At 36.4% G+C, this 20,037-nt stretch overlaps 3 protein-coding genes across 3 annotated transcripts; 2 read left to right on the top strand and 1 right to left on the bottom strand.

Moving 5' to 3' along the window:
* The first annotated feature begins 4,225 nt into the window (after positions 1-4,225).
* LOC127122925 (uncharacterized) lies at positions 4,226-5,551 on the top strand. Its single transcript, XM_051053197.1, has 2 exons — positions 4,226-4,731; positions 5,290-5,551. The coding sequence occupies exons 1-2, from the start codon at positions 4,226-4,228 to the stop codon at positions 5,549-5,551; spliced, it is 768 nt and encodes a 255-aa protein (XP_050909154.1).
* A 3,450-nt stretch (positions 5,552-9,001) lies between these two features.
* LOC127122924 (uncharacterized) lies at positions 9,002-9,544 on the top strand. Its single transcript, XM_051053196.1, has one exon. It carries the CDS (start codon positions 9,002-9,004, stop codon positions 9,542-9,544), a length of 543 nt encoding a protein of 180 aa, XP_050909153.1.
* Positions 9,545-11,537: 1,993 nt separating this feature from the next.
* On the bottom strand, positions 11,538-15,342 carry LOC127119165 (serine/threonine-protein kinase STN7, chloroplastic). The gene is made up of 10 exons (XM_051049347.1): positions 14,840-15,342; positions 14,674-14,760; positions 13,902-14,021; positions 13,647-13,745; positions 13,211-13,379; positions 13,035-13,128; positions 12,604-12,697; positions 12,434-12,490; positions 11,914-12,327; positions 11,538-11,842 (listed from the first exon to the last, which is right to left on the bottom strand). The coding sequence occupies exons 1-10, from the start codon at positions 15,269-15,271 to the stop codon at positions 11,681-11,683; spliced, it is 1,728 nt and encodes a 575-aa protein (XP_050905304.1). The 5' UTR covers positions 15,272-15,342; the 3' UTR covers positions 11,538-11,680.
* Between the last annotated feature and the right edge of the window lie 4,695 nt (positions 15,343-20,037).

Here is a 20,037-nt window from a genome sequence, read left to right as displayed (position 1 = left end):
TTCTTTAGAAAAATTCTGAACCTTTCGACCAGTGAAAACCAATCATTGATCAGTTGTAATAGTTTCTGGGATTCCAAACCTATAAATGATGTGCCTTTGGATGAATTCAATCACTTCTTCTTGATCAACATTCACCAAAGGTATAGCCTCAATCCACTTAGTAAAATAATCTATACCCACTAGAGTGTATCTTTGACTCATAGATGATGTTGTTGGAATTTCTCCAACTAGATCTAACGCCCAACCTCTAAAGGGCAAAGGCTTCACAATGGAGCATAGTTCGTTTGCAGGGACATGTTGTATGCACGCATGTGTCTGGCACTCTTGGCACCCTTTAGCGAATTCAATACAATCCTTAAGCATGGTAGGCCAATACTTCCCTTGTTGAAACAACAACCATTTCATCTTGTGGCTTACCTGATGTGCCCCACATGCCCCTATTATGGACACTAGAGAGAGATAAATATGCCTCATATTCGCTAAGGCATTTGAGTAAGACTCCTTCAGGCATCTTTTTAAATAATTCGTTACCCATAAGAACATAACTTAAAGCGCGATACCTGACTTTTCGTTCAACAAATGTTATTGGATTTTCTAAGTATTCTACAATTGGCTTTCTCCAATCTTCGTCTGCCAAACTATCTATGGCTAGTATCTCAAAATTCTCTTTATCATCATACCCTAACTTTGTTGTTTCCAGATCTGTTGGGGACAATCTAGTTGACACAACTCTTCCTCTGGCTTCGATTGCATCTTGCAATTTTTATTTTGAAATCTTATATCTAGAAGCAATTTGGGCCAAGTCATTGGCCTCTTGGTTCTCTAGTCGAGGCATGTGTCGAATGCTTACCATTTCGAACCTTCGTAATAGTCTATTGGCTATTACAAAGTACATTATAATATTTTCTTTAACACACTTATACTCCGCTGTAATTTGTTTTATAACTAACTCTGAGTCACCCATTATTTTAGCTCGAGTTGCCCCCGATTCCAACAAGATCTCAAGTCCGGCGGCTATTAAAGCCTCATATTCCGCCTCATTGTTTGAACAAAGGCCTTCGACCTTATACTTGAATTTTGTTGGAATTTTGTTAGGAGAAATAATCAATACTCCCACACCCGTTCCATCTTTATGACTAGACCCATCAAAGTATAATTTCCAAGGTTCAAGCTCCAAATAATTTATGGAGTTTTCGAATATAGAGTGGTCAACTATATAGTTTGCTACCACTTGTCCCTTAACATCCTTTAAAGGCATGTAGGTTAAAGAATACTCAGTTAAGGCCAGTGCCCATTTAACGATTCGACTATGTAAAATTGGTTTCAATAACATATGTTTAATAATGTCGAAGTGAGACAATACATAAACATCAACTGGCTTTATATAATGCTTCAATTTTGTACATGAGAAATATAAACATAAACATAACTTTTTGACTGTACTATATCTAGTTTCTGCATCATTTAAGACTCTACTAAGGTATTAAATGTCTCTTTCAACGCCATTTTCATCATCTTTAGCCAACATGCTCCCTAAAGTCATATCAAATGCAAATATGCACAGACTCATACTTCTATTCCTACAAGGAGGTGCTAGAATTAGAGGATGAACAAGATAGTCTTTAATCTTGTCGAAAGCCTCTTGTTGCACTTTCTCCCATTCAAAACCTTCCTTCTTGAGCCTAAGTATAGGTGAGAAGGCTTGAGTCTTGCCACTTAAGTTTGAGATGAAACTACTTAGGAAGTTGATCTTTCCTAGCAGGGACTGTAGTTCCTTCTTTGTCGATGGCGCTTTCGCTTCCATGATGGCCTTGGTCTTGTTTTGGTTAATTTTGATTCCTTTATTATGGACCACAAAGCCTAGAAAATCCCAAGCTTGCACACAAAAAGCACATTTAAGAGGATTCATCTTTAGACCATGTTTCCTCATTCTTTCTAAGTATTTTCGAAGATGGTCTATATGACTTCTTCTTGAAACAGACTTAACCACAATGTCATCAATATAGATTTGCATGCAATTTTCAATAAAGTCATGAAATATAGAGTTCATTGCTCTTTGATAAGTTGCCCCAGTAGTTTTTAGGACAAAAGGCATCACCACCCATTCGTAGGTGCCTAAGGCTCTGGGACATCGTAATGTTATTATTGGAAAATCTTTGTCATCAATGAAAATCTGGTTATACCAAGAATATCCATCGATCATACTAAGATATTTGTGCTCTGAAGCACAATCAACAAGCATTTCTACTACGAGCATTGGATATTCATCCTTTGGGGTTGCAACATGCAAATCTCTGAAGTCAATGCAAACCCTTAAAGTGCCATTTTTCTTAATGAGTGGTACAATGCTAGCAATCCATTCGACATACCTGGTCGTACGAATGAATTTGCATTTGAGAAGCCTTTCAACCTCTTCCTTGATTTTCGACATAACTTCACGTGTGAAACTGTTAGCTCATATTTTCGACGCCCATTAAGAATTACCAAAATTGGAAATCATATGTACAACTGCTTTTCGACCAGGAAGTAGTATTCGACCAGCTGGGGTTGATTCGACTGGGCAAGGTTGATGAGGATTAGCATACAATTGAGACAACTGAAGAATCTCTTGAAAAAACGGTTGAAAACGATTTTTGACCAAAGATTCAAAATCAAATAAGGGAGGGAACTTCGCCCTTCTCAAAAACCGTTGAGAGTACACGTGGAGCATAGTAGACAATTGGGTAGATGCAAGGCGCCATGTGTCTCGACTTGATTGAAGAACCATCAGAAACGGTTATCTCGATCCAGTATAAATATAAGGTCTTAGTATTAGAAAAAGTGTGTCAAAGTATGTACAAAAACATGTAAATTTAGCAAGTACTCATGTGAAGAAGAATCATAAATCACATAATGTACGTTTGTTTACACCATTATTAGTTACTTCAAAGCAATACAAAATTATCTTTACTTTTTGTTCCCAGAAATACATTTCTTTATTGCTTCATTTCAAACACTATACTTTTCTACGTCATTTACAGTCCTTTACAATTTCCTTGCTTTTAGCATTTACTTTTGTCAATTGTTTATCATTACAAGTCGTTTACCTTTCATTCGTACCAGCCCTTTTTATTCAATTTCTAACTCTAACTTTGCGCTTATTATTGGAGTGTTCGTTATTATCAAAACTCATTTTCAAAACAATTAGCACATGTTCTAGGATCAATCTGATCGATCCTGCAAGTGACCAAATTTAGAAATTTGGAAGATCAACATTTGTTTATTGACTTTCAAGGTAAACAAATTGGCACGCCCAGTGGGACAAGTGCTAACGTTACGAGTGCGTGTGTAGTTCTAGTTATTAAGTTTTTTTTGGGGAAATATTTGTTGTATGTTATTAAGAAGTGGTAAAATAGCCATAAACAACGAACATCGAACAGGGAGAGAATCCTATACAAGGATGGTGAATGTGAATGCGCCAGATACCCAAAACCCTCAAAATCCATCAACCAGTAACATAACGTCCCATTCTTCTTCGATAGGGGCAAACACGGCCACAACGCATGTGTCTGAAGTAGTTTCGTCTATGGTGAGTTTGATGCCTACGCATTCGATCTCCCATACTGAACCAATTTTAACCTACATTGGGCCTAGGGGACCTCCTCATACTCCTCCACCAATTAGAGATATTCCAAATAGGTCGTTGGTATCCCCTGGTTTCTCAATACCATTTGGTAGTCGAGAACATCCATATGGAATGCCAACTTCAATGATGGCCAATTTACAGAATGCTGGTTCTACTTTTTCAGAACTAGTGGTTAACATAAATCCTCCAGTGCAAGGGTCTGGGGTTAACATGGGTCAAACTTACCAATCTTCAGGTTTGAGACACACAACACAACTACCTACTCTTACTAATAACTCTACGGCAGCATGGAGGCAACAGATGGACGAAAGCAACCATGAAATGGTTCAAATGTTGACTCAGACTTTGACCATTGTGTTGAATCCTCTGATTCAAAATACGACTTAGTCGAATCAATAAATGACAACATAGGTGGCACGAATTTCTGAATTCCTTGGTGTACCTCAGCACCAACGACCTCCTCCTAGAGATTGGGTAAGAGAAAATTAAGATGCCACTTTTGAAGATGACCTCACCATTAACCAGATTCCACAAAACCAATGGGGAGTAGCAGTACCCCCTAGGATCGAACCATAAATACCTAGGGAACCAAGGATATTAATGGTGAATAGAAACCAAAATGATGATGATATCATACGGCAAGTTCGACACGGCGATATGGCAGCAGATAATAATCTAGTAGTTATAGTTAAAAGAATTATGGCTCGAAATGGGGTAAATTTCGGCCTTAGAAGGCCAAATTATACGTCACCTGCGTCAGAGTATATATTGCAGGCAGAAGCACCCCCTAGAACCAAAATCCCCAAATTCACCAAGTTTGTCGGGGATACCACTGAGTCCACTGTCGAGCACATGGCTAGATATTTAATTGATGCTGGAGATATGTCAAACAATGAGAGCCTTAGGATAAAATTCTTTCCAAGTTCTATCACAAAGAATGCTTTTACATGGTTCACCACCTTGCCCCAAAGTTCGATCCACACTTGGAACCAACTGGAAAGAATGTTCCATGAACAGTTTTACATGGGGCAAACGAAAATAAGTTTGAAGGAGTTGACTAGTATCAAGCGAAAGTTCAGTGAACCAATTGATGACTATCTAAATAGGTTTCGATTACTCTAAGCTATGTGTTTTACGCAAATACCAAAGCATGAACTGGTCGAAATGGCCGCTGGGGGCCTCGACTATTCGATTAGAAAGAAATTAGATACTCAATACCTAAGGGATATGGCCCAATTGGCTGACAGGGTTCGATAGTTGGAACATTTGAAGGAAGAAAAGGCTAGGGCAAATAAAGGTAAAAGGGTAGCCTACGTTGATTTCAGGAATGATGATGAAGGTTCATGTCATGGACTTTCAGACTTCGATGACAATGAGATCGACCTTGCTGAATTCACGCAATGGCCACCATATGCATGCAAAGTTTTAGCACTTTCGAATGGGAAAAATCATGTCGAACCTAAAAAGAGTGACAAATTTCCTAAGAAAACTTATATGTTCGACGTTACAAAATGTGACGATATTTTTGACTTATTAGTCAAAGATGGTCAAATGATAGTACCTCCGGGTGCTAAAGTACCCCCTTTAGGGCAAATAAAGAAAAGAGGGTTTTGTAAATACCATGGTTTTCTGGGTCATAAAACATCTCAATGTTTTCTTTTCAGGGATCTTGTGCAAAATGCCATCCAGGAAGGAAGACTCAAGTTCGGAGACAAAACACAGAGCCAGATGAAGATCGACTCTGATCCTCTACAAGTAGCTGAGGCCCATTATACTGAACTAGAAGAAGTGAACCTTATTGAAGTCGCTGATGATTTCAACATGACTGAAGTCACTAAGGACATCGTCAATGGACCTGTTATGGCCAAGGTTCATGAATACTTCGAGAAAATGCCTCTTGATGATTTCACTCAAAAGGCTGCATGAGATATTACCTACAAAAATGTTGATGCCTCCGATGCTGAAGACGCTGAAAGTTCAAAGTTAATGATGATCACCAAAGAAACCGCTGATGATTTTGTTCAAATGGACAAGGCCACTGAGGGCCTTCAAATACAGTTCCAAAGGTTGAATATCACTGAGGATATCGACATGGAGGTCAATATGGTCGAGTTATCTCAAGAAACCTCTATGGAGGTCGACGGTGAATGTCGACAGGAGGATTATAACAAAGTTGCCTTCCCTCAAAAGGAAGAAATGATGTTTGACTTCCTCTGAAGGTGTCAGAAAAAGAAGTCGGAAGTCATGTTGTGCCCTAGGGGCCGTGTTGTATTCGACAAGAAGGCAGGTCAAAATCTTGAAGGGGTTAGGAGAGTAAATCATCGAGATGGTCATAAAGCCATCCAAAATCATCAAGTGGGAAAGCCAGAAAGGGATTTCGACCCAAGGAGATATCCTGATCCAAGACGCCCCATGGTGAAGCTGGGTGAAACTAAGCAAGCAGGGCGAAATTTCAAACCCATTTCCTTCAAGCCTAGTGTCGGAGGGTCAAATGGAAAATGGGTCAAGAAAACTGATGGTATGAAACGCGGTCATGGAAAATGGCAGAATTTCGAGGTCGAAAGAGGTTCGTCATTGGCTTACCGCAAGGAATTTCGAATTGACAAAAGGACCTCGCATGTGGCCGAGAACTATAAGGGAAAGAACCCTATGACCAGATCTCAATGGAGGGGAGAACAAAGAAGGAGAAAATCCCAGAGAGAAGCTGGTGAGAGGGATCAAGCTGAGTCGAGTACCAATGTGACTGTGAAGAAAAGGGAAGACTCAAGCTTCATCAAAATAAAGCTCAATACTCCAGTCAAAACGGCCAGTGAAAAATACAATCAAGTGGCCGCTGAAGATGAAATGCTGACTGACAACTTCGAATCAGGGTCGGAAGCCTCCTTAGATATCCTAGTCGGGGTGGTATCCGTGATGCCAGGGAATTCGATTGGATTACTGAAGTCGAAGATAACGACAGTATCACAGAGAGAGAGATGGATGCTCACAAGCCAGTGTGTTACTATGTGATGAATAATGGTTGTGTTGAAGAGAAAAATGCCTTCTTCGAGAGGCCCAGTGAATCCATGAGGAGCCATCTTAAACCCCTCTTCATCACTAGAAAAGTCGAAGACGTCCCCGTTAATAAAATACTGGTGGATTATGGAGCGACTGTGAACTTAATGCCTCACCGCATGCTGAGAAAAATTGGCAAATATGATACTGATGCCAAACCTCATAATATGGTGCTAACCAACTATGAAGGTAAAGTGGGTTCCACTATGGGAGCCATCCAAGTCGAATTAACTGTAGGGACAATCACTAGGTCCATAATGTTTATGATTGTGGAAACAAAAGCTAACTATAATATGTTGCTTGGAAGAGAGTGGATACACGTGGTCAGAGTTGTCCCATCTTCAATGCACCAGAAGATAATAATTTGGCGCCCAGATGGCATCGTCGAGAACATAGAGGCAGATCAGGGGTACTTTAAAACACCTATCAATCATGTCGACAGGCGCCAATTTGACAAGCACTTGGCCACCATAGCTCCCTGTGATTCGGCCAAGTTTGCATTTACCCCTGATGATAACGCTTATTGTTTCTTGTCACTGCACCCTCACTATAAGTTTCGTTGGGACAGAGAGATAGTAGGCAAAGACTACTTCGAATATTTGGGAGTATCTATAATCGACCCCATAGGATGGGGAAGTGAATTCAATAATAATGACTGAGTTTACAACGCTAAAGAGGATTTCAACTTACATTGCCGAAAGCAAACAACAATTGGCCTTAGAGGCCGAAGTCAAAAACATGGTTGTCGAAGCCAGTAAAGTTTCTCAATCGATAGGTCTTGGGAAGGACTTTGACCCAATGCCACCTGACAAGGGTCAGAATGAAGAGCAAGACCAGAGGCTTGATGCGATTTACGATGATGAGCCTTTGGGTTTTTAGAAGGATCCGCTAGCAACAAACATTAAAATGCTGGCTCAGGAGCCCCTTGAAGAAGTAGACTTGGGAGATGGAGTGATAAAAAGGCCAACTTACATAAGTGCCAACATTCATCCTCAACTCAAGGTCGAAGTGGTCCAGTTGTTGAGAGAGTTTAAGGACTGTTTCATATGGGACTATGATGAAATGCTTGGTTTAAGCAGAGAGCTGGTCGAATTGAAATTTCCGATCAAGCCTGTGAAGCAGAACCCACGATGATTTGCTCCAGCAATACTTTCGAAGATTAAAGAGGAAGTCGAAAGGCTCATCCGCTGCAATTTCATCCGCACGGCCAGGTATGTTGAATGGTTAGCTAATATTCTGCCAGTTGTAAAGAAGAATGGTACTTTAAGGGTTTGCATAGATTTTAGAGATTTAGATACTGCAACCCCAAAAGATGAATATTCGACGCCAGTGGTAGAAATGCTAGTCGACTCCGCTGTAGGCTATGAATATTTAAGCATGCTTGACGGGTATTCTGGTTATAATCAAATATTTATTGCTGAAGAGGATGTTCCGAAAACAGCATTTCGATGCCATGGAGCCTTGGGCACTTACGAATGGGTGGTGATGCCTTTTGGTTTGAAAAATGATGGGGCAACCTACCAAAGAGCGACGAATTCAATCTTCCACGATTTTATAGAAACTTTTATGCAAATCTATATAGATGATATTGTCATCAAGACTGTTTCAGGGAAGAGTCACATAGACCATCTTCGAACATCTTTCGAGAGGATGAGAAAGGATCGTCTAAAAATGAATCCTTTAAAATGCGCTTTTTGTGTGCAGGATGGGGATTTCTTAGGCTTTGTGGTCCACAAAAAGGGGATCGAAATAAACCAGAATAATACCAAGGCCATAATGGAAGCAAAAGCGCCATTGACGAAGAAAGGTTTGCAGTCACTGCTAGGCAAAATCAATTTACTAAGGAGATTTATCTCAAACCTTAGTGGAAAGACGCAAGCTTTTTCATCATTGCTTCGACTCAACAAGGAAGGGTTCGAGTGGGGGCAGGCTCAAGAAGAAGCATTTGATAAGATTAAATCATACTTGAGTCATCCACCAATCTTGACACCACCTCGTAGAAATAAAAGTATGAGATTGTATATATCTGTATCTGACAAGACTTTAGGAAGCATGTTAGCTCAAGAGGATGATAATGGTGTCGAAAGAGCCATTTACTACCTCAGTAGAGTCTTAAATGATGCAGAAACTAGGTATAGCATAGTTGAAAAATTATGTTTATGCTTATATTTCTCTTGTACAAAATTGAAGCATTATATGAAACCTGTTGATGTTTATGTTTCATCTCATTTTGACGTTATTAAACATATGTTATCCAAACCAATTTTGCATAGTCTAATTGGGAAATGGGCGTTAGCATTGACTGAATTTTCTTTAACATACATGCCATTAAGAGCTATTAAAGGACAAGTGGTAGCAGACTTTATAGTCGACCACTCCATAGATGCAAATGCACTAAACTATCTCGAATTGGGACCTTGGAAGTTATACTTCAATGGGTCTAGTCATAAGGATGGTACAGGCGTTGGGGTTGTAATTATTTCTCCTAATAAAATTCCAACAAAATTCCAGTACAAATTAGAAGGTACCTTCTCAAATAATGAGGCTGAATATGAAGCCCTCATAGCAGGACTTGAAATGTTGTTGGAATTAGGGGCAACTCGAGTCAAAATAATGGGTGATTCAGAGTTGGTCATAAAGCAGATCACAAAAGAATATAGATGTACTAAGGAGAATTTAATTATGTATTTCATAATCGCCAATCGACTGTTAAAAAGATTTGAAATGGTTTCTATTCGACACATACCTCGACTAGAAAATCAAGTGGCTAACAATTTAGCCCAGATTGCATCCGAGTATAAAATTTCAAAAGAAAATTTGCATAAAGTCATTGAAGTCAGAGGAAAGGTCGTAGCAACAGATTAGTACCCCTAGACCTAGAAAAGACAAAGCTAGGATATGTTGGTGAAGGGAATTTCAAAATATTGGCAGTAGACAATTTGACAGATGAAGATTGGAGGTAGCCAATAGTGGTGTATCTGCAGAATCCAACGGCGTCTACTGATCGAAAAACCAGGTATCGAGCATTGAGTTATGTTCTTTTGAGTGTAGAGTTGTTTAAAAAAACTCCTGAGGGAATTTTTCTTAAGTGCCACAGTGAGTCAGAGGCGTACTTAGCCCTTTCAATTGTACATAGTGGAGCGCGTGGGGCACACCAAGTCGGTCATAAAATGAAATGGATTTTATTTCGCCAAGGGATGTATTGGCCTACTATGTTGAAAGACTGTGTCAAATTCGCAAAGGGATGCCAAGAACCTCAGATGCATGCAGGCATACAACATGTCCCTGCAAATGAATTACATTCTATCATTAAGCCTTAGCCATTTATGGGTTGGGCTTTATATTTGATTGGGGAAATTCGACCTCCATCATCTAAAAATCAAAGATATATATTGGTGGGAGTTGATTATTTTACAAAGGGGATTGAAGTTATACCCTTACCAAATGTGAACCAATAGGATGTGATCGAATTTATCCAAAAGCACATTATTTATAGATTTGGAATCCCATAGACGATTACAACGGATCAAGGGTCAGTATTCACTGGTCAGAAAATGAAAGAATTTGCAAAAGAAATGGGCTTCAAACTGTTAACTTCAACGCCTTATTATGCTCAGGCCAATGGACAAGTCGAATCTACCAATAAAGTGATCATTGGCTTGATTAAAAATCATGTAGGGAAGAAGCCTGGGAATTGGCATAAAACTCTGGACCAAATTTTATGGGCATGTTGTACCTCTCCTAAAGAGGCCACTAAGTCGACCCCTTTTCGGTTAACCTTTGGCCATGATGTTATTTTACCAGTAGAAATTCACCTACAATCCATAAAGATATATAATGATGAATGAATCAAGTGAGATAATGATTTAAATCAAGATGAGAAAAAAATAGAATTTTACTTGTTTGATTCGAGTCATGACTCGAGTCAAGTGATTCGTGTCAAACCGATCTATGACTCGAGTCACATTTTCTGAATTGAATTAAAAAATGAAAAACTCTCTTATGATTCGAGTCACAAACCAAATTGTGGTTCGAGACAAAGCACCTTATGATTCGAGTCATATAAGGGTTTGATTCGAGTAACACTTTTAGAGTAAAAATTCAAAATTTCTAACTTACCTATGATTCCACTCAAATTTTGTACGATTCAAATCATGCTTGTATGGAATTCTTAATTCAAGTCAAAAACTTGTGATTCTAACCATCTTGTGTTGACTTTGGTCAAATGTTTAATTTTAAAACATGATAAGTGATTTCAACCTAAGAGAGAATGAAAAACAGTTGTGAAGAATTAATCAAAACATATTAAATTGATATCATTACCGATGGATGGAACAATTTAAAGTGTTACCAAGACAACCTCAAATTAAATAAGAATCATATCCAATGCCCACAATGTAAATTTCATAGATATAGAATCATATTTAGAAGATAGATTTCATATAAAAGTGTGCTAAAAACACATTTTTTAATGATTAAAATTAATATAGGTTCCCCAAATTACGTAGATCTCTTATTAAATTAAGAGAAAAAGAGTGATACACAAACGACCATGTATCCATCCGGCTAAATTAGACTTAAAATTTTAACAAATTAGTTATATAATATGACAGAATTATATATTTTCATTGGATGCATGATAGCATAAACACTTTTTACACTGAGTGCATCTCCATTAAACCCTTAAATTAAATAAATTGAGTGCATCTCCATTAAACCCTTAAATTAAATAACACCCATATAAATTCTAACCAATAAAATGTAATTGAATGACTTGAAAAATATGTGTTTTATGTAACATTTTTTTTTTCAAGTTATATATGTCAAATCTATAAGATTCTACTTTGTTTCGGCTATATGTTATATAACATTCAAGTCAGTTTCATTTCTATTCATAATTTCGTATAGAACATTGCTCTATCTGAACAAGATAATTGATTTGGATATACAAACTATAGACAACAGTTTTGAAAAAAAAAGGGTATTATGTATTTACAACTTTCATTCCTCTCTTGGGATCCATCTCCTCCACCAAATGCTTTTCCTGTTTCTGCTGAGCTCATCCATACTCTCATTTAAGGTTTTTATAATTTTCCTCTGTACTTTAAGAGCTGAAGCTAGAGCATTTCTCTTTGCACCAGTTTTTTTCTTGGGCACAATTTCCTACAATACAAAAAATGATTGATAAGAGCTTATGTAGTGTGACCATGTGAGTGCAGAATTAAGATACATACTCTAAGTTCCTGGAGCTGAGCTTCAGTGAATCCGCCATCCTTTTGTGTTCCTGATCTTGCCATAAGTTGAATAATCCACTTGGCAGCTTCTCCATAATCCTGCTGGGTAGCTCTAAAGAACCGTAGCCTCAAATTTTGCATAAAAGATAAAGCCAACAAACCTTCTTTGTCAAAGTAAGGATGAGCTAACGCTGCTTTTGCACTCAGCCTTTGTCTTGCTTTGTATCGAACCATTGATGTCAAAAGTTCCCATCCTATTCCACCATCTAAATCCAACAGCTCAAAGCCCCTCCTAAGTTCACTACCACATCGAGGCTCGACAGTTTTTCTCCATGCAACCAAGTCATAGTCACACCTCTTCAATTGGCGGTTGAATTGTATGAGACTATTATCAGTGCGCAAACCGGGAAATGCCTAGATGAGTGGTCAAAATTGTGAGCAATATAGAATAGAATACCAGTTTGATTCAAATAAGAGCAACAGAAGATAATGATCAGTTTCCTCATTATTTGATACTCACCATTTGGAGAAATATTAGACCAGTACTGTATATATCAAATCTGTCAGGAAGATTCAACTGTTTGAAACAAGAAAACCATCATAAGCAATGTAGGATAACATCATTAGATGATCAAGAAATTTATCTATGTGATATTATTAATTGCGGATGGTTTGTAAGAATAGTTTAACCTGCCATAAGACTGGAGAGAGTGCAGTAGCAACCGGAGCTGAGGGTGCAGATGGAGTTTGTGTGCTCATAATGTACTGCTCTGGTGCAGCATATCTGAAATAGAAGGATTGTACACAACAAGAATTTTCTTCAATTAGATTCAAGGAGCATAGATATAACACCACATATTTTCTATTTCGAGTAATCAAGGAACCTATTAATCTACGCAGTTCTAATCATCTCTTGTACAAATTATAAGGATATCACATGGAATATTAGATAGAATACTTGTTCTAAAATCTCTCAATCAACATTTATATGAATTAGATGGGAAATTTTTCAACTTTCAAATTGTACATAAGAAAAACGAAAGTGTCTATTGATGAATTAATTATGAAGATGAAACAGAAACTTCAAGCAGTGGAGTAAGTTTGAAGTCATTTGAAAATACCTTGGATCCAAAAGAAACTCCTTAGGAATATAGTTGATGCCAACTCGCAAATCTGTAGCAGCTCCAAGATCAATTATTTTGAATGTACGAGACCCTGGCACCATGGTTAATAAATAAATTAAAGCATAGGGATATTTTGTAATTTGAAAAAGTTATGCCATCTTTAGACTCTTTACCTTCAGAGAAAATAATGTTCTGTGGCTTAATATCCCTATGCACAATACCAGTTGAGTGAAGACCGTCTAATGCAAACAAGAGTTGTCTTATGATTGTTTGAATAATTCTGTTTTCTCTCTCCAATCTCTTCGGCAAATCTTGTACCTCACCAATAATCAATGTTTCAACCTGAAAATTTTTAGCACCATCACCAGGGCTGATACCGAAGACCTTTAGCAATCATAAATAACCAATGAAGCTTAAAATTTAAGTAGAACTCTTTCTGACAGGAAAATTTAACACGAATTTAAGTTGAGGCATATGAAACATATTGTTGCTGACGAAAGACTGATAGTTTATTCACCAATATATAAACTTGGTTAGAAAACTTGAGGCTAAAATATTGAGATTGTCAATTTATCGAGTACAATCATGTCGATGAAAGAGACTACCAACATTGTAAGGAAAATCTCTACTCTGCAATAGATCAGCTAAGGTGGCATCCCCTTCAAACTGCCATATAAGCCAATATTCAGGAGTCTTCTTTGTAGACCTCTACAAATAACAAGTGAGAATATATAAGTATTTGTCATGACCAAAACTAAAATGCTAAATGATGTGACTGAGAATTCCTTCAATTTTCCCGTACAAGTACAAAAGTGATAATAACAGACAATCATTAAGTAGTATTGATTTTTAACCGAGCATCACCTCAAGAAACCCATAAACAAAATCTGCACAGCTGTTTGCACAAGCTCTTCGTACTCGCTCATTCATCCAAATTTCTACAGCGCCATATTCAGTGGCTTTCTTCAAGACTAAGTCACCTTCCTTTCAGTGAGAAGCAAAAAGTATCATAAGTATCATAATTATACAATTGAAATGACCTGAAATCTCACAAGTACATATGCCATACCAAACAAGTCGATTTTCTTCATTTTGTTCTCTAAGAATTCAAACCCTCAAATATGCTCACAATACATAGACCCAAAAATTAAGTGCAAGTAAAACATTAAATAGTTTAGGAACTTGTATAACTAGAATAGAATCTATGATAATTGACCTCGGATTCCATTCTCTAACGCTTACTTCACCATCTCAAAATGATAACAAAGAATTGTAATACATAATAATAGTGTTAAGAAAAAGTAATTGGGCCTAATTCAACCATACAAAACCTACAAAACCCGTTTGTAGGGTGTGGATTGCCCCCACGTATAAGGATATGTTGAGGCCATATATTGTGTGATGTGGGACTCTTAACACACCCTAGGACAAGACATCCGGGGCATGGAAATAAATGGTAGGTGGCCTGATCGCGGAAACCTGATAGCAGGCGGTCCACCAGATCTTAAACCAGGTTCTGATATATGTTAAAAAATGTATTTGGGCCTAACTCAACTCTATCAAACCTCAAACCGGCTTGTAGATGAAAATCGCCCCATTTATAAGGACATGTTAGACTCTTAACAAATAGTAGTACCTTTGAAGAGGGCTTGTTAGCTAGTGTGACTCTATAAACAACTCCAAATGATCCCTCTCCCAGCTTTTTCCCTAGAACAAAATCATCCTGCACCTAATAGAATAAATAAACAGAATTCCATAGAAATAGTTGATGGATTGAGGATGTTATATCTAAATTGACAAACCTTTCTGAAAGTGGGTCTAAACAACCTTTCAACAAAAGCAAGAACAAACATATCAAAGAAACCAGGAGCAACACCAGGTGTAGCCCAAAGATAAGAGAGAGCACCAAAAGCAAGAACAACACCTGGGATAGTAAGTGTTAACCCACTAGGCTTAGGAAGAGTGCTTCTGTAAATCATGTCCCCGCACTCCATGACAGTGCACGGAAGTCCAACCCCAACACCAACAAAAAGGCTGTGAACTGAGTGAAGCCATTCACCCCCATGAAACGCTTTTGGGGTTGAGAGTTTGACACTGCAGGGTGGTTGTTGATTATTAATTGAGGGTTTGATTCTAAGTGTTTGGCCAAGAAAGAGAGATTTAAGGTTGGGATTGTAGGGGTCATGGAGCTTTGTGACTCCAATTCCTCTCGTTGCGACAGTGGCCATAACCATAACGAGTCGGTTTGTGTTTGTGGGAGATAAAGCTTCACCACTTCACCTCATATCGATCTACTTCAATTCTACACCACAAACAGCTTTTATATTTTATTTTTATCCTTTCTCATTTATTTCTAATCTTATTTTATAATTTTAAAAATACTATTATTAAACCAACTCTTTTATAATATATTGAGGTTGTTGGAAGTCATTTTTTGGATGGAGAATAATTCAATTTGTACTATAGGAGAGATTGTCTCTTACTCTTTTGATTATAGAGTTTAATTTTGAAAGCTACAAAATTATATATTGAGAGACAATAAAATATATGGTATCAACTTTGATTTCGATATAAAATAGTTTTAGTGTTGCAATTCCAGATAGTTTAACTATCTCCTTCATAAAATACAACATGTTTTGGTGAATAAATACCCTTTAAAAAACATTTAGAACATAAACTCAAAATTTGACATGACCACAAGACAAAAAATACTATTTTGTTGTTTGCAAACATTACATGCTCAATATTTTCTCCTTACTATTCTTGTTAAAGGGTTAGACAAACATATGTCATCAATAGAATACCATAATATCTTTATGATTCTCTTATTTTTTATTGATGAAGTTTGTCATGTTTGCCGCAAGACGTGGTTGAATACATTTGAGGAACACAATGTAGGGACCTTCTAGGCTTCAAATATCGACATGACATTACTAAAGATGTCTTATTTGATATATTTCATTGGGCCGGAGTATTTGTGAAGAAATATGTGCATGTGAATTTCTTGCATGACTCTCACAAGTGGAGATCGACATTTTGACCATTAGATGTTGGATAGAAGGAAAACATACATATGCATACTTAAATGAGATTTTCCCACGTGGGACTGAGAGTTAAAGATTTTACTGTGGGACAAGAAGCTCCCAAAACCGCTTCAAGTAATGTGGTCAAATATGAGAAATCATGTTTTGACATTCAATATATTTTTATACGATTTACCTTTGACATTTTTGTCTTCCTAACATTAGAGATACTAAATCTTTTACCGAGAATCGAGATGCATAATAATGTTATATCTCTTTTATATATATATATATATATATATATATATATATATATATATATATATATATATATATATATATAAAAACAAAATTATTTAACTTATTCACAATATTTAAACAGGTAAATATTATAATAAAAGTTTAAATATTAAATTTATAAATTTACATATATGATATCTTCTAAAACTTATATAAAACAATATACATCATAATAACTATTGTATTCCATCATCATAGTTAAAGACTTTAAAAGAATACCGACATATAGTATTTTATGTATAAATAATTTTAAAAAATTAATGATTTTTTTTTTAGTTTTTAATGTTGATTAGAATTAATAAATAATTTATTGTTAACTTATAAGAAATATTTTATTAAATTTTAAGACTATGGAAAGATATTTGATCAACTTATTAAGTGAACGTATTTTTTATCTAAACTAGTTACTTAAATATATTAAAATTTATATCTTATTGACATATTCACAAGACTAAATTATAAATTATATTTTGGTCTTTCTATCATGTTATTCAGTAAATCAATTCACCTATTTTATTTTTAAATAGTTTTGGTTCCTCATTTCTAATTTTGGTGCAAAAAAGATTTAAGTGTTATTTTTTTTAATGTGTTTCTTTTATGATGTGGTAGTAGATTTATTGATCTTTTATTATCCAAATTATTTTATAATTAATTTGTAATTAACGACCAGACAATTGAAATAATTAATTAATTAATCTTGTTTTATAAAATAAATTTATAATTTATAATTTTAATTAAAATTTTTTAATAATTTATTTAAAAATAAATTGATACCAAACTTTAAAATAAATTGATTGGGCTTAAGACCCATCTCTCCGATCCACAAGCTAATATATTATATTGTTTTTGTATGCTATATAAATACTTAAAGTAAATATAATCAAAACAATGTGAGACTTGTTATATGAGTCTTTTCATTGACAACAAGGCACTTTCAAGTCTGAAATACTTACTTGGTGGATCTATACCGATTAGAAGAATGTAAATGTCAGTTAATTTGGAAATATTAAACTTGATTTAGGTCTAACCTTATCTAATCTTATTATTTGGATTTTGAGGCTTAGTTAATTTTAAGTAATGTTTCTAGAAAACTCTTGTAATGTTTGGAGTGTCTAGATATTTCTTAGGATTGTAATATTTTCTAGAGTACTCTTTGAACTTCTAGAGTTGAGAACTCTCTAGAATTAGTGTTTCTAGAGTGCTCCTTAGAGTACTATAAATAGAGATGTAATCCTATACTTTTGTATCAAACAAAAATACAAAGTTCTCTCTTCCACAAAGAATTCTCCTACCTATCAAGTTTCTCTTCAAGCCTCTAAATATTCTCACACATATTTCCTAAACACAAAAGACTTTATTTCCAACAAAGCGGCATCAGAGCTTCAAGGTCCTCAAAAGATGGCGAATGGAGGTTTCTCTTTCCAAATATCGATGCTCACAAATAACAACTATGACAATTGGAGTATCAAGATGAATGTGCTACTAGGAGCTTAAGATATGTAGGATATCATTGAGAAAGGCTTCGAGGAGCAAGATGAAGCCTCGTTAAGCCAAAGTGTAAAGGAGATATTGAAGGAGTCAAGAAAGAGATACAAAAAAGTTATTTTCCTCATTTATCAATCGGTGGATGAAAATACATTTGAGAAGATCTTCAATGCAACAACGACCAAAGAAGCATGGGTCAAGCTTCAAACTTGCAACAAAAGGAGTGAAATAGGTGAAAAAGATTCGTCTTCAAACTCTTAGAGTTGACTTTGAACGTTTATTTATGGAAGTGTCTAAGTCAATTTCTGATTATTTTTAATCAACTTAAAAGAAATGGTGGAGATGTTTATGAGGTGAAAGTCATGGAGAAAATACTTTGCACTTTAAATCCAAGTTTTGACTTCATCGTTACCAACATTGAAGAAAATAAAGATTCAAAGACCATGATTGTTGAGCAACGCATGGGTTCCTTACAAGCATACGAAGAAAAACAAAAGAGAAAATTAAACAAAAGGAGACTATGGAGCAACTACTACAACTCAACATAAAGGAAGAAACTATGTGAATTATAATATCCAAAGAGGACAAGGTCATGACCAAGATCGTGGGCGTAGACGAGGACATAGAGGAGAAGGAATAGACGGTTACAACAATTACTCCAATAACTTCAATAACGGAGAAAGAAGTTGGAATCCACAAGCAACAAGAGGTCATGGAAGAGGAAATTCATGGTCGAGGTGAGATAAATCACAAATCAAGTGCTTCAAATGCAACAAGATCGGTCACTACGCATCTGAGTGTAGATTCTCGAAGAAGGTTATGGATAAAGCTAACTTTGTAGAAGAAAAAGGCGGGGAAGAAGAAACTTTGTTGATCGCATGCCAAAAATAAGTTGAAGAGAAAAGAAACAAGTGGTACCTCGACACCGGTGTAAGCAACCACATGCACGGCAATCGAAGCATGTTCGTAGAGATCAACGAAGCGACAACTAGCAATGTCTCATTTGGAGATGACTCAAAGATATCAGTCAAAAGCAAAGTAAAATTCTCATACGCTAGAAGAATGTGAGTCATCAATTCATATCCAATGTCTACTATGTTCCTAACATGAAGAATAATATTTTGAGTTTGGGACAATTATTAGAGAAAGGCTATGACATCCACTTGAAAGAACATAATTTTTTCTTAAGAGATTGTGGACATAACTTTATTGCTAAGGTGCCTATGTCAAAGAATAGAATGTTCCTCTTGAACATTCAAAATGATGTGGAAAAGTGTCTCAAGGCTTGCTATACTGACTCTTCGTGGCTATGGCACCTATGATTCAGACATCTCAACTTCGACAGTCTAAAATGTTTGTCAAAGAAGGAGATGATGAGAGGCTTGCCTAGTATAAACTACCTAGACTAACTCTATGAAGGACGACTAATTAAGAAGCAATTTCGGAAAAGCTTTCCAAAGAAATCAACGTCAAGAGCGACAAAACCACTAGAGCTCATACACACCGATGTCTGTGGACCAATCAATCCAAACTCTTTTGGTAAGAGTAAATACTTTCTCCTTTTTAATGATGATTATTCCATAAAAACATGGGTTTATTTCTTGAAGGAGAAGTCAGAAGTGTTTGAAAACTTTAAGAAGTTTAAACCCCTTGTGGAGAAGGAAAGTGGTATTTCTATTAAGGCCATGAGGTCTGGCCGAGGAGGAGAGTTCACTTCAAATGAGTTCCACAAATATTGTGAAGACCATGGAATCCTCCGCCCACTAACAGTGCCAAGATCGCCACAACAAAATGGAGTAGCAAAGAGAAAGAACCAGACCATACTTAACATGGTGTGAAGCATGCTTAAGAGCAAAAAGATGCCAAAAGAGTTTTGGGCCGAAGCAGTGACATGTGCGATTTACCTAAAAAATCTTTCCCCAACAAGAAACATGTATGAGAAGACACCACAAGAAGCATAGAGTGGAAGGAAGCCTAGGATCACCTCAAAGTGTTTGGAAGCATTGCCTATATCCATGTTCTAGATGAAAGGAGAACAAAGCTCGATGATAAAAGTGAGAAGTCTGTATTTGTGGGTTACGACTCAAGATCCAAAGGGTACAAGCTCTATAATCCAAATAGTGGAAATATCATCATAAGCTGTGATATGGAGTTCGAAGAAGAAGATTATTGGGATTGGAGTGTTCAAGAAG

Source organism: Lathyrus oleraceus, chromosome 2, assembly GCF_024323335.1.
Source record: "Lathyrus oleraceus cultivar Zhongwan6 chromosome 2, CAAS_Psat_ZW6_1.0, whole genome shotgun sequence".
NCBI classification, from domain to species: Eukaryota; Viridiplantae; Streptophyta; class Magnoliopsida; order Fabales; family Fabaceae; genus Lathyrus; species Lathyrus oleraceus.
This window is presented reverse-complemented; position numbering and strand designations above follow the sequence as displayed.